General features: G+C 43.8%; 1 protein-coding gene across 4 annotated transcripts in view; it reads right to left on the reverse strand.

Moving 5' to 3' along the window:
* Window positions 1-13226, reverse strand: part of RETREG1 (reticulophagy regulator 1) — a 112697-nt gene that overhangs the window by 29498 nt on the left and 69973 nt on the right. Inside the window, exon 1 of one of the 4 annotated variants that reach the window (XM_024578426.4) lies at window positions 3201-3566. The exons of the other annotated variants lie outside the window; for them this stretch is intronic. Within the exon in view, the coding sequence (XP_024434194.3) occupies window positions 3201-3235 (35 nt within the window). The 5' untranslated portion in view covers window positions 3236-3566. Of the gene's footprint in view, window positions 1-3200; window positions 3567-13226 lie in introns of those variants that run through there. 4 annotated transcript variants of the gene reach the window in all.

Here is a 13226-nt window from a genome sequence, read left to right on the forward strand (position 1 = left end):
CATGATCTTTAGCCCTTATTAGCTGAAATATTCTCTGGTTAAAGTGTCTGTCTCTCCCATTCAGACCATACACTCCATGAGAACAGGGGCCTTGCCCCTCACCCCACCACGTGGCATAGCACCCCACTTCGGTGCCATGCTGAATAACACGCACAGAGCGAATGTGTGGGCACGAAGGCCTGGTGGGGAAGTGCTTCTACAAGACTCCTGCTGAGCTCAGTCCTGGTAGCTTGGGGTCCATTCCCCTTGCTGGCAGCTGGAATAGAGAATGTTTCACCTGTCCACACCCCTCCACCCATATTTGGACCACATCGAGGGCCTGCACGGTGACCTCTATGGTGGGGCCCCAAATCCTGTGGGTCAAGGGACCACACAGAGCTAGGCCTCTGGCTGGGGTCTGATTATCCTCGTATTTCTTGCTCCTGCCAGCTTCCCCCAGGCACTTCCACCATCTCTTTTGCTTCTTTGGCTTCCCACTTGGGTTTCTACCTACCTCACCCTCCTTCAGAATGGCATTCCTTCACACCCTCCCCCCATCTCCTGAACCTGAAACACAGACACAGATGAGGACGGAGTCTTTGGAGGTTAATACCAGAGTGTTTATTACCAGCAACAAGATAAACAGCGAGGAAGAGGGTCTGCCCTCGGGCTCCCTCCTGCCCCAGGCAGTTGTGTTCACCTCCGTGCATTTGGCGAGTATGAAACACAGCCTCCAAGCCATCAACCACGAGTGCACACAGCAATCGGCGCAGGGGCCTTCTGCGCACATCCCGACACACTGATGAAGCTCCCCACCATTTGGTGTCCACCGGTTTAAAACACTTCGTTCAGATTTAGCTCACTGCCCGTTACAGAGCAATTCAGGTCACTTAATTCCAGAATGGGACCGAAGTCTGCAATTCAGGTCACCGAATTCCAGAATGGGACTGGAGTCTGCATGTGGGACTCAATGGTAGCCCTAAGAGCAACTGTTGTCAGCAGGCCCGTCACTTTTAATAGCTATTTCTCTTTCAGACGTGGCACCGACGGAGTCGTCCAGTGGCGTTTCATCTCATATTTAGCATGAGCAAAATTCCCTCTCGAACGTAATATTTTATTTCTAGCCTAGCCCTAAATGTTCACCCTGTCCAGGATGCCCTTTCTAACTTTCTGCATAGACTGGAGGAAAAAAAAACCCTATAAAGCAAAGTTCATTGCGCAGGAGACCACAAACTGTTAAGGGTGGGCAGTCACAGCATCAATATAAAAAAGGGGAGCAGGGGTACATTATTCCAAGGCAGTGAGGGGGCTTTCCCATTTTCGGCAAATGTATCATCAGTCCTTAGAAATAATAATTGTTATTCAATATATATACACTCTCCTTCTTGTCTGTTTGTCCTTTGTAACCAGTAAAGCAGTCTTAGAAAACCATCTTACGTTTAGTGCACATCACAAATTGTTAGTTCAAAACATTTATAATTATCTACAATTAATTACTTCTGCTGATTATTACATTTCTGCCAAATCTTTCCCTTCAGTCTCAAATGATCAGTCCACCTACACATTCACGGCTAGTATTAAAATGGGCTATCCATACATCTCGTTCAACAATTACTTATTGAAATGCCTATTCTGTGCGAATGTCCATCAGGGAGCTGGTGGGAACGCCAAGATGCTAAGAGGAAAAGAGAAAGTCCTGACTTGGGAGGCATTAAAATGCGATGGGCGGCAGTGATGCATACAGTACAGGTAGATCAACCCCATCATCTCAGAACCAAGACTGACTTTGAATTTCTCTGAAAGTGTCTTCTTAGCCAGTCAGTTAGTCCAGGTCCTAAATCTAGGCACTTTCGTAAATGCCCTCTTCAAGTACTTTATTTGATGCCTCATTTCATAGAGAAAACTGTTTCATTATTCATTCAAGTGTCAACTTAATGTCCCCCTTTGATGTATTGGGAAGAAATTTGAAAGAAAACAAAAACGAGAGAAAACTGGAGAAGAGAGGAGGAGTTTTTAAGGACACAATTACAACTTATTATAAACAACACACACGCACACACACACAAACACACATCATATAATCACAGCTGAAAAGGGCAGTTTATTTTAAAGGGAAGAACAACAAAACAACACCACCTGGCACTCCTGTTCCTAGAGGGCTACCAGTTTCCACCTTCTTTGACAATAGAATTGTCAATAGCCCCCTTTTCCTCTTTAACAACAACAAAGCTATTTTTCAGTCGCAGTTCAATATTACACCAGTTTCAGGTATACAACATAGTGGCTGGACATTTATATAACTTAGAAGAAGTGACGGACCCACAAGTCCAGCACCACCTGGCACCGCACACCGTCACCACATCATCACTGACTGCATGCCCCACGCTATGCTTTCTGTCCCTGACTATTTGGTAATTGCCAATTTGCACTTCTCATCCCTTCACCCACCCCACGACCCCCTCCCCTCTGGCAGCCATCAGTTTGATCTCCGTATCTATGAGTTCGTTTCTGTTTTGTTCCCTTTCTACTTCTTATCTTAATTTCCATGACCTAATTAGAATTCCAATGAAACTGATTCATACAAGTTTTGTTAATTCAGCAATGGGGCTATAAGTGAAGGCTTTCAACATGGGCACAAGCTATGATCATATTAGAAGGAATTAATTGCCTGTTTCCTTTCCCATCTCTATCCCCTCTTACTAGAGCTATATATTGATAAAAACACTGATCCAATTAAATGCTCTGCATAAGGACTTAAACTGGCCACATTTTCAAAGACAAGAAGTGTGGTTAAAAAAAATTGTTTAAATACCAAAATTGGTATATTGGTCTAATAGTTTAACTTTTAGAAATGTTCGACACGTCTTTAAAACGCCAATGCTTTACAAAATGTTCACTAGCTTAGGCTTCCAACAATTATCATCTAAAGTTAAAAATCAAACATCAGAAAATTCAAGTAGACTTAACATGGTATAGGGAGAAATACTTTTTAAAATTTCACACCATCACTTCCTCCTTAAAGGAAAACACATTTCCTTGTGTTTCTAAGCATATTTTAAGTTAACTTTGTCTTTCTCCAGGGTACCAAAAATTCAGTTTCCTGGAGTTAAGGGATTGCATTCTAATTTTTTTAAATTTTCATTTAAACTAGTCACAGTATTTTTAAAAAGATAACTAGCAAATGAAATGGACTCAAAAAGAAGTAAATATATTGTAATTACCTTTTGTCTGGTCCCAAGTCCTCCCCTGCAGGCATTTCTGCCCTTTAAAAATACAGAAACTGGAGGCTGCAGCACGTCCGAGCCACAGCGCTCTCTTCTCCACTCCAGCGATGACTATCAGGAGGAAAAAGCCCAGTAGTCCAGTTCTTTCCTTTTTGGAAAAAAAGCACTCCTCCCTTACTCAGAAAGTAGGTGTTTACAAACTCCCGAGGCGCCCGCCTGCCTTGAATGAAGCTAAGCGCTGAGTTATTATGACTGTGCCCTTCTAAAAATAAAGAGGTCACCTCTTACTCGCAGCACCGTGACAGGCAGCTGGGAGCAGGCGCAGCCCGGCTGCCCAGCGTATTCTGTCCAGTCGTGTGAGAAGCTGTCACCACCAGCGATTACCCTTTATTGGGAGGACTTCGCCTAGGCCTGCCTACCCTTTCTGTTTCCTTTTCTTTCCTGGCAGGACCAGCCACCCCACCGAAGGGTAGGCACGTGGCCACGGGGAGCTTGCAACTTCAGCCTGGGCTATCGGATCTCTTGCTCACAGGAGGGAGCTGGAAGGGGGCGAGTGAAGTGGGCTGGACGTGCCAGAGCTGAGAGGTTTGTTTGTTCTGAGAACACTCAGCCACTCAGCAAAAGAGCTCTCACTTAAAATAAAAAAAAAAAAAAAAAAGCAATAAACTATTGTGTCTTGAGGAATACTGTTTTGAATGAAAATCTTTCCTTGGGTCATTTAGATTTCTCAACTCAGAATAAGTTACACACAAACAGGAGCCCCTGTGTTCCATCGGGCAGCTTGCTTTCTCCCGTAGGACTTCCCTCGGCCCTCAGGGAGCAGCCTGACGCTGGCCATAGTGGGGCTGAGCCTGAGATGTTTTTCATAGCTTGGCTCATCACTGCGCAGGAGTCATCAATCCCCACCTCATTTGCTGCAACTTCCAAAAGCAGGGCAAAAATCGCTTCAATTCTACTTTTACCAAAAGGCTAGCAGAAAAGTTTTTAGAAGTGGTCAAAAGGTACAAATTCCATTTACAAAATAAGAGTCATGGAAACGGTGACCTCGGTTGATAACACTGTATTGTATAACTGAAAGTTGCTGAGAGTAGATCTTAAGCATTCTCATCACCAGGAAAAAAATTTTAACTGTGTGGTGACAGATGTTAACGAGGCTCATAGTGGTGATCATTTCATAATATTTGCAAATATTGAATCATTACGTTGTGCTCCTAAAACTAACATAATGTCGCACGTCAATGTAAAACACATTGCAATTTAAAAATAGAAAGTATAGCTCCTTCCTCATTTAAAGGAAAAAGAAGCTAGAGAAGTATTACTGAGATACCTTTAGGAATAAATCCTAAAAGCTTTGCATAAAACTTGAAACTATTTTGTTCTCCTGATTGGTAACGTTACTAAGGCAAGATCTAGTTATTAAGAAACTATATATCTTTCTTTTTTAAAATGCCTCTACTCCATTGTCATATAGCTAATCCCAGCAATATATCTATAGCCGATGTATATTTTACATGTATGTGTCCGAATGATTTATAGAGCATAAAAGAATTGAAAAGTTGAAACAACATAGTCTGCTTTCTTTTGATGGTATTAGCTGTTCTGTGATACATGCATGTCACAACTGGACACATTTCTTTAATATTTCATACCAGATCAGAACTTTTCAACCTCGAAGTCTAAGGTTAAGGCAGTACAAATACTCAAACACATAACTCAAGTACCATTGACCTTGAAAGAAAACAGTCACAAGTAGAGTTCCGAGGATCAGTTGTCCAGGGGCCTGAAGCAATGGGCTATGTTGTTAGAAATTTCAGGTTTAAAGAACTGAAAAGTTGAAACACTGAAAATATTATCCGTGAGAATACTGCTGTATTCTATTTACTCTTATCAACCAAAAAATGCTAATTCTTTGAGCTAACTCTCAGTTCTGACAATTCTTTCCCATTAATTTTACGTTTTGTTCTCCTAAGCTCCTATTTTACTATTTCTTGACTCTCTGAGTGTAGCTGTTGCTGAACTTGGCTGCTGGTTACTACAGAACTGAATACATCCCAGAAAGCTGCCTCTCGGTTGTAAAGGGCAGCTAACTGATCGGCACTGTAACGGATGAACTGCCCATTAACTGCCATGAAACACGGGGTCCGGCAGAAGCAATGCCTGCTTGAGCGTGGCTGGTAGGGTAATAATATGGGTGTAGTAATTTATAGTTTTAATTTCAACATTTCACCTAAAATGTCATATGGTGTGCTTGAGTGTGATATTGTTATGTTACAGAAATACATGCTTATAATTGTGTAATAAAAGATTTTGTAATGAAAATGGGCGTTATTTGTGCCACACCCTGTATGTACTGAAATACTTCCTTTGCGCACTCCCTCATGCATTTTTAAATTACTTGCTTCAAACAAGAAAAACAAACAAAAACTCGTAGACACAGACAACTGTATGGTGGTTACCAGAGGGAAAGGGGTGAGAGAAGTAAAGGGTAAACGAAGCCAAATATATGGTGACAGAAGATGATTTGACTTTGGGGGGTGGGCACACAATACAATACACAGATGATGCATCATCAAATTGTGCACTTGAAATCTACATAATCTTATTCACCGATGTCACTCCAATAAATAAAATAAAAAATAAAATAAGTTACTTGCTTGCACCATGAATTCACCTTTAGGTATATTTGTGTTAAGTACTGAAATTCACAAGGCAAAAAGAGGCCCCGGACAGTGACGTGACCTGCTGGTGTCAGAGCCAGGGTCTGCCTCCAGGGCTGAGTGCTCTTTCCATGCCTCCAGCCAAAGAGACAGTGGAGCCTCTACCTCCTGGCCAACACGCACGTGGCCAGACGCTTCCATAGACTCAGTCTCTTATATCCATGCTCCTTCAAAATCCTACTGAAGGGTTCTTGCTAAAATGGGGTCTTGAGGACACACCCAAGGCTGAAAAAGAGCTCAGAAGAGCCGCCCAGAGTTTGGCCAAAGAGAGTCGGCGTCACCTCCCAAGAACGACACTTTTACTCTGCATGTTAGCGTTCAGTGCTACACACCGTGCGGACCCTCCAGAGCTGCACTGGGCGTGGCTACCGAGCAGGTGAAATGTGGCCGCACCAGACTTTTAAGACGTCGCAGGAAAAAAAAAGTATGTAAAATATCTCATTACTAATTTTTATATTGACTACATGTTGAAATGATAATATTTGGGGTATACTGGTTAAATAAAATACATTGTTAACATCAATTTTATTGGTTTTTCCCTTTTTTTCACTTGGCTAGTAGAAATTTTTAATTATATACGTAGCCTGCATTACCATATTTTGCCATGCATAATGTGTACTCGTGTTTTCGGCCCAAATTTTCAGGAAAAAATCTTTCATTCTAATTTTTTAATTTTTAATTTATATTTAGATACTTGCAGTTTGTATTATAAAGGAATTTTAGCATTTATTTTAAAAATATTATGGTACAAGAAACTTTATGTAACAAATAACTACAAAACACAAGGTACAAAATATTTCATGTATCAGTGACAAATTTATGATATTTATGCATCATAGAAGGCCGAGAACTCTTCATCACTGTCAATATCAGAAGTATCATCTTCTTCAATTTCTACATTCCCAGTGTCTTCTGAAGAGTCACTCTCCTCATCCTGGTAAATTCCATCGTCCTCAGTTCCGTCCACAGCATTGCTGAAGCCAGTTTTTAAACGATTTCACAACCACTTCCTTCTTGACACTGGTCCACGATCTTAGGGTCCAATCACAAACCTGGGTGATGGATGCTTCCTTGATCCTGCTAGTAGGTGTTAAATCATTACCAGCGGGCTGCATCCACGATGTCCACCCTTTCTTCATTAGGGCCTTAAAGGGCTTGTTCACTGACGCATCAAGAATTTGCAGTTTGCTGGTTAGCTCACCAGGTATCACAGCAAGTTGGGTTTCAAGTCTGCTGCGATTGCTTTTGCACTTTGTGCAGCATGGGCTTTGAAGTGATCAAAATGAGCAAAGCTGGTTTTTTGAGTAACTCCTCCAGGCCTTCGTGACCAGACGTTGTTAAATCAGATTCTCATGCCTTCTTCATCCGTCCTTTTTCTTGCATGTGGACAGCAGCTCCACATGGAATCTTTTCTTTCAGAAATGTTTTTCCTTTACAGATGGTCGTAGGTGGTAGCTTTGTCCCATCTGCACAACAGGCTAGAACAACAATGAAATGTGTCCTCTTCTGACCACTGGTTTTATAGCCGTGGTCTTTGCTCTTCTGACGTCCACACTTCTGTTGGGTGGCGCGTCAAAGGTGAGATGTGCCACCCAACCTGACAGTACTGAGAAAAGTCCAGTGAACACTTACTCCCTCAACAGCTCGGCCTCTGCTTTGCTCCACCCCAAACACACTCTCACCCTCCCTTCCCTCCACCCCCTGAGGACAAGGACAACACCCCAACTTTGTCAAGGCCCTCCCCTCCTCTCTTCTACAGTTGTACCACCAGTGACCCCACTTTCTTCTTGCCAGGTCATGACCCTCCAGAATTCTGCTGGCTCTTCCCCCTCAGACCGCAAATATATCCACAAATATTTCTCCCAGAAAACCCACCAGTGACCACACAGCTCCTTGTTCCTAACCTCTGTCTTTTTTACAAGCAAAGGTCCTGACCAGAGGTCTGTGGTCACAGAGATATACATTTACATATTGATAAAAATATCTGGAAAGATACATATGAAGAAAGGGAAGCTAGAAGGGGGAGAGGACCAGGGGAGGGGGGAAGAAAGGGAGAGGAGGGAGAGAAGACAAAGGAAGAGCATTACAAAGGACTTGGCTTGAGGTGTTAAACATGGCTTTCTTCTCTGGCTTAAAGAAATAATGAATATTTTCCATTTTATTTTTTAAGAAATATTTTATTTTTTTTATTTTTATACAGAGAGGAAGGGAGAGAGAAAGAGAGGGAGAGAAATGTCAATGTGTGGTTGCCTCTTGTGTGCCCCCAACTGGGGACCTGGCCCACAACCCAGGCATGTGCCCTGACTGGGAATTGAACCCACAACCCTTCGGTTCCCAGGCTGGCGCTCAATCCCCTGAGCCGCACCAGCCAGGGCTCCATTTTATTCTTCTTGCCTCACTGTATTTTCTATTTTTGTGCACCAAATACAAACTGTTCTTATGATAAGAAAAAAAGTTGTTCTTAAGATAAATTTTAAAAAGGCTTCTTTTTAAATGGAAGGGGAAACTTTTTTCTGTGGCTTCCTGTCACTACAGAAAAAAAAAAAAAATCCCTGTTTTTACCTGGGAAACTAGGCCTTCAGGGGCACTGGGCTTCTAATTTTTCACTCAAGACAGACCAGTAGGAGAACTGCCTTTGGGGAGTTGGTTGTTGCCTAGAAGACACATGTTGGCTGAAAGCATGAGAGAAAGGAAACCAGAGCAAGCCCTCCCCAACCCACTGCCTCAGGTGTCTAAGAATTCCTCTCCCTACCTTTTCATATCCCACCAATGACTTCCAGTATAGCCAATACAGAATGTGTTTCCCACAAAAATTCAGACTACACATTATCCACTTTGCAAAAGTAGAATAAGGGTATGGAACTAGTATCAAAGTATATTTCTGGGACAAAATGGAAAAGAACATCTTTTTTTATTTAAAAGATAAATAAAAAAAATCAAAGGATCAAATAACTGTATGTGTACATGGTGTGAACGATGCATCTGGCAATGACGGGTCTAATGAATTACCACGCCGTGCCACACTACTGAGAGACGGTCCCCTCGCTCTTCTTTCTAGTGGGTGGAATCCTACTGAGACTTGTCCTAGATCGATGGCTTTCAAAATAATAAAAGCTTTCCCCCACCCCCCAAATTCTATGCTGCACCAACAATCAAAAAGAGTTCCTCAGTTTTAATGGGGGCACAGCACTGAAATACAGCCTTACTCCCCCACAGGGGCAGCCCCTGCTGCCCTTGGAAAGGTCCCTTGGAAACCCAGAGTTGCTCAGGACACGGTTGGAAAACTGTGACCCCAGTCATCTGAACAGCCAAAAGGGGAGAGTAAGAACCTTTTATCGCAGCTGCTTCTCATGATAATTAGAACAGACTCAACTCAGTTACCCACTTTATCTTTTTACCTTTTTAAAGCTTTGCACATGGAATGTTTCCCTCAAATTTCTTTCCATCCAAAAATAGCTGGCAGTCTAAAACCGACTCACAGAGCCTCTGCAAGTCCCCCGCCCCTCAGCTGTCTGGTCAACCTTCCTCTTCCTTTTTCCGTATCACTGTAGTCACCTAGCTCCCAGCCGGGGAGTTGCACCGCTTCTCCTGGAGAAATTAATAACAGACCCCTCTCCCTCTCATCGGTCTACCTGTCTGGGTCACAAACTGTAGGGTAACCCAATACATAGCGTACTATTTTCTTTCTGCTATTTCTCAGAGCTTGCGTTGTGTTAATATGTCCTAGATTGCCATGTCTTGATTATCACATAACTTGTTAATGGTCTTGGTGGGCACCACCAACTAGAACCCAATCTTTGCCACAGGCTACTCAGTTTGGCCAGTGAGTGCCTCCCATACCTTTCCCCTCCAGTTCATGCTACACCCATGCCCCACCTCCCAAAGGGAGCTGTTGAAGCAAAGCTGTTTTGAAAGTGTGCTTTGGACACACCAGAGTACAGCCCAAGGGACCTTGGAGAAGCTAGCAAGCCTGGCGGAAGTGGAAAGTCCAGGAGTGGAAGGGCAGAAGCATGGGAGAAGAGTTGGACAATGACAGGGAGGGAAAGGGGTCAAGGTGTGGAAGGAGCTAGGTGGGAGAGAGGCCATCAGGGAGCATCATGAAACACCCAATCGCCTCCGAGGTGTCGTCCCCTGTGCCAGGGGTACCAGTCGTGCTGATCCCCGGGGGAGGGTCTATTTGATGTCCTAACTTTCTGATCAAATATATTTCCTAATAAAAGTTCATTATATGTCGGGAGTTTCTGTGGCATTTAGAAGTTAATGACCATTTGAATCCATGAAGCAAAGAACAAACACCACAAACAGCCCATCTTCCCACTAGTTCAGCAGGTTCACAGCAGGAAGGGTGGGTAACGTGATGGAGAAGAGCAGGAAGTGACATTCAGAGAACAGGAGTAGCCTCGGGAAACTGCGGGGAGGAAAAAGGGGCCGTTAAGCAACCGCTTAAGGAAAGACTACAGGAAAAGAGGCAGGTGCTGGGACGTCGTAGGGCGCTTCACCCCACGTCGCTGGCTTGCTTGTATTGTATCCTGCATTTACTGAGACCCATTTCATTGCACTTAACGGGGTCCCTACAAAGTCCTGTTTGTGAACCGCCCCCCACCCCCAGGCCCTGTTGTCACCTGTGACTGGTTTTGTCCCTACTTACTTCATCATTCCTTCTCTCCCTAAAACACAGCTGATAGGTTTTTGTAGCAAGTCAATTTCTTTCTCTCCTTCCTTCAACCCCTCCCCTCCCAAAAAATCTTCTATAAAACTCCAGCAGAAGTATAGACACTTCTACAGAAATCAAATTCCCTAGGGGACCAAATGTTACCATTGGTTCAAGCTTCCCTCCACAGAACACACCTGTTTCTGAAAAATCTTGTTGGCTTTCTTATGTGAAGCTCTGTCCTAAGGCTCTCTGTGTAGTTCAGTGGTGAAGGCTCTTGACAGAGAATCTTCAGTTCCAAGAAATTTAGAACAAATAGCCATAGGAGAAAAAGAAGTCTGGCAGACTTCACTGCTTTTAGCAAACACAAGGAAATGGAAATTTCCTAAGACCACAAATCCTGGAAACAGCCTAGAGTGACGAAGGGTGACGCACAGCTCAAGACAAATCTTATCTCTTGAGCTTAAAAATACAATGCAAGACAGAGACAGCAATGGTAGCCTTCAGTTTAATTATGGATTACACAATACTTTTGTTATATGTTGATCCTCCTTTTCATGTGTCGCTTAGGTCAGTGTTAAATATTACTTTTCATTCCTAAAGAGCACCTAATAAGTTGCTTCTTGGCTATACTTTTGCCCCGTATTCTGTGGAGAAGCCAAAGTGAAATGGAAACTGTGCACCAGAACAGGCCTTCAATAGTTAATCGTTATTTCCATATTCATTTCGAGGTTCCAGGTTGGGTGGCCTTTTCCTTTGCCCCACGTGACCCCACTGTGGTCCTGGCTGGCTGAGCTCCACCTGCTGACCCAGCCTTGGGTGGGGATGAGAAATCTCCTCTGAAGCTGAAGGACCCCTCCCCTGGGAGTGGTGTTTGAGGAAACCGTGTGCCCAGCCGGTATCATACAGCCTCTAGGCACTTCTGAAGAAGCTGCAGCCCCTTTAGAAGCATTTGTTACAAGACAAGTGGGGCATCTGCTGATCCTGACACGTAGGAAAGACGAGGGCCTTGACTTCAGAGACCTCATAACCGCTCCTTGCGGAAGGGCAGATCCCTCCAATAACCTCATGGGCTGGGACTCCTTATTGCCTCAACCACTGTCTGTCTGTCTGTCCGATAATAAATCTGGCTTCTCACAAACGTGGTGTATCGCCTTCGGGACCCCTCAGGGTTCCAAGTAATACACTAATAGCAACTTAAAGGTGTTTCCTAAATTACTTCATTCCCATCAGGGTAAAACCCCTTCAATGAATAGCAAAGAGCAATGGCTTTAAAAACGGAACAAAGCAAATCCAAAACATGAAACCCGAAGAGACGTAGAAAAGAACCCTGGCCCATGAGACTCTGAGGGGGAGGGGGAGTCCCCAATTTCCTGCCTCCACAATAATTCCCCGTGAGGGGTTCCTCCAGCATCCAGCACCTCTCTCCTATAAGCGTAACCAACCTGTTTTATTTTTTTAAAGATTTTATTTATTTTTAGAGATTGGGGAAGGGACAGAGAAAGAGAGGGTGAGAGACATTGATGCATGAGAGAAACATCAATCAGTTGCTTCTTGCATGCCCCCATGAAGGGGACCTGGCCTTCAACCCAGGCATGTGCCCTGACCAGGAATTGAACTGGCAAACTTTGGGTTCGCAGGCTGGTGCTCAATCCACTGGCCCACACCAGCTGGGGTAAACTTTCTTTATTTTTAATAAACTTTTTGTTTAGGAGTAATTTTAGATTTATAGAATAGTTACAAAGGTAGTACAGGGCTTCCTGTATACCCCTCATCCAGTTTCCCCTGGGTTAGCGAAATGCATTACCACCATACGTGTGTGAAAACTCAAACCAACACTGGTAGGTTAGGATAAACTGAACTCCAGACTTGGTGTTTCACTAGTTTTTTCTAGTAATGTCCTTTTTCTGTTCCAGGATCCCATGCAGGGCACCACACTGCAATCAGTCACCGCATCTCCTTAGTCTACTGTGGTCTGAGAGTTGCTCAGTCTTTCCTGGGTTTCATGACCTTGACTGACAGTTTTGAGGAGTACTTTGTAGATATCAGGTATTGTGAGCATGTCCCTCAGTGTAAATCATTTTGTTTCTCTCCAAGTAGACTGAGGGTATGGGTGTGGGGGAAGAAGACCACAGAGCTGAAGGGTCCTTCTCTCACATCAGGTCAGGGAGTTCATGATATCCACGTGACTTCTCGCTGGTCATGTTAAGTTGATCATTTGCATAAAGTAGCATTTGCCAGGTTCCTCCATTGCAAAGTCATTATTTCTCCCTTTCCATATTCCAGTCTTTGAAAACAAGTGTAAGGCCAACCACCTCAAGGGGGCAGGGAGATGGCCCATATGGACACAGCCCCACCTCCAATAGTGTATGTGGGGGAGTAGCCACATACACTATTCAGAATTCTTCTGCGACAAAGATTTGTCTCTCCTCCCTCCCCCATTCACTTTTCACTCAATCATTTATATCAGTAAGGTTAAATGGACTCATAAGGATGCGCAGTTTGGGCTATAATCCAGTGCTATGTTATGGATCGTGCTGCTCCCATTTTTCCAGCCACAAGCCTGTCTCAGCCCTTGCTGAATGCACTGATGACTCCTCCTCTAACCCCTTAAAAGACCTGGAGAGACCACTTCTCTCCCGCTGACACTGCTCC

Source organism: Desmodus rotundus, chromosome 1 (assembly GCF_022682495.2).
Source record: "Desmodus rotundus isolate HL8 chromosome 1, HLdesRot8A.1, whole genome shotgun sequence".
In the NCBI taxonomy this organism is placed as follows: Eukaryota; Metazoa; Chordata; class Mammalia; order Chiroptera; family Phyllostomidae; genus Desmodus; species Desmodus rotundus.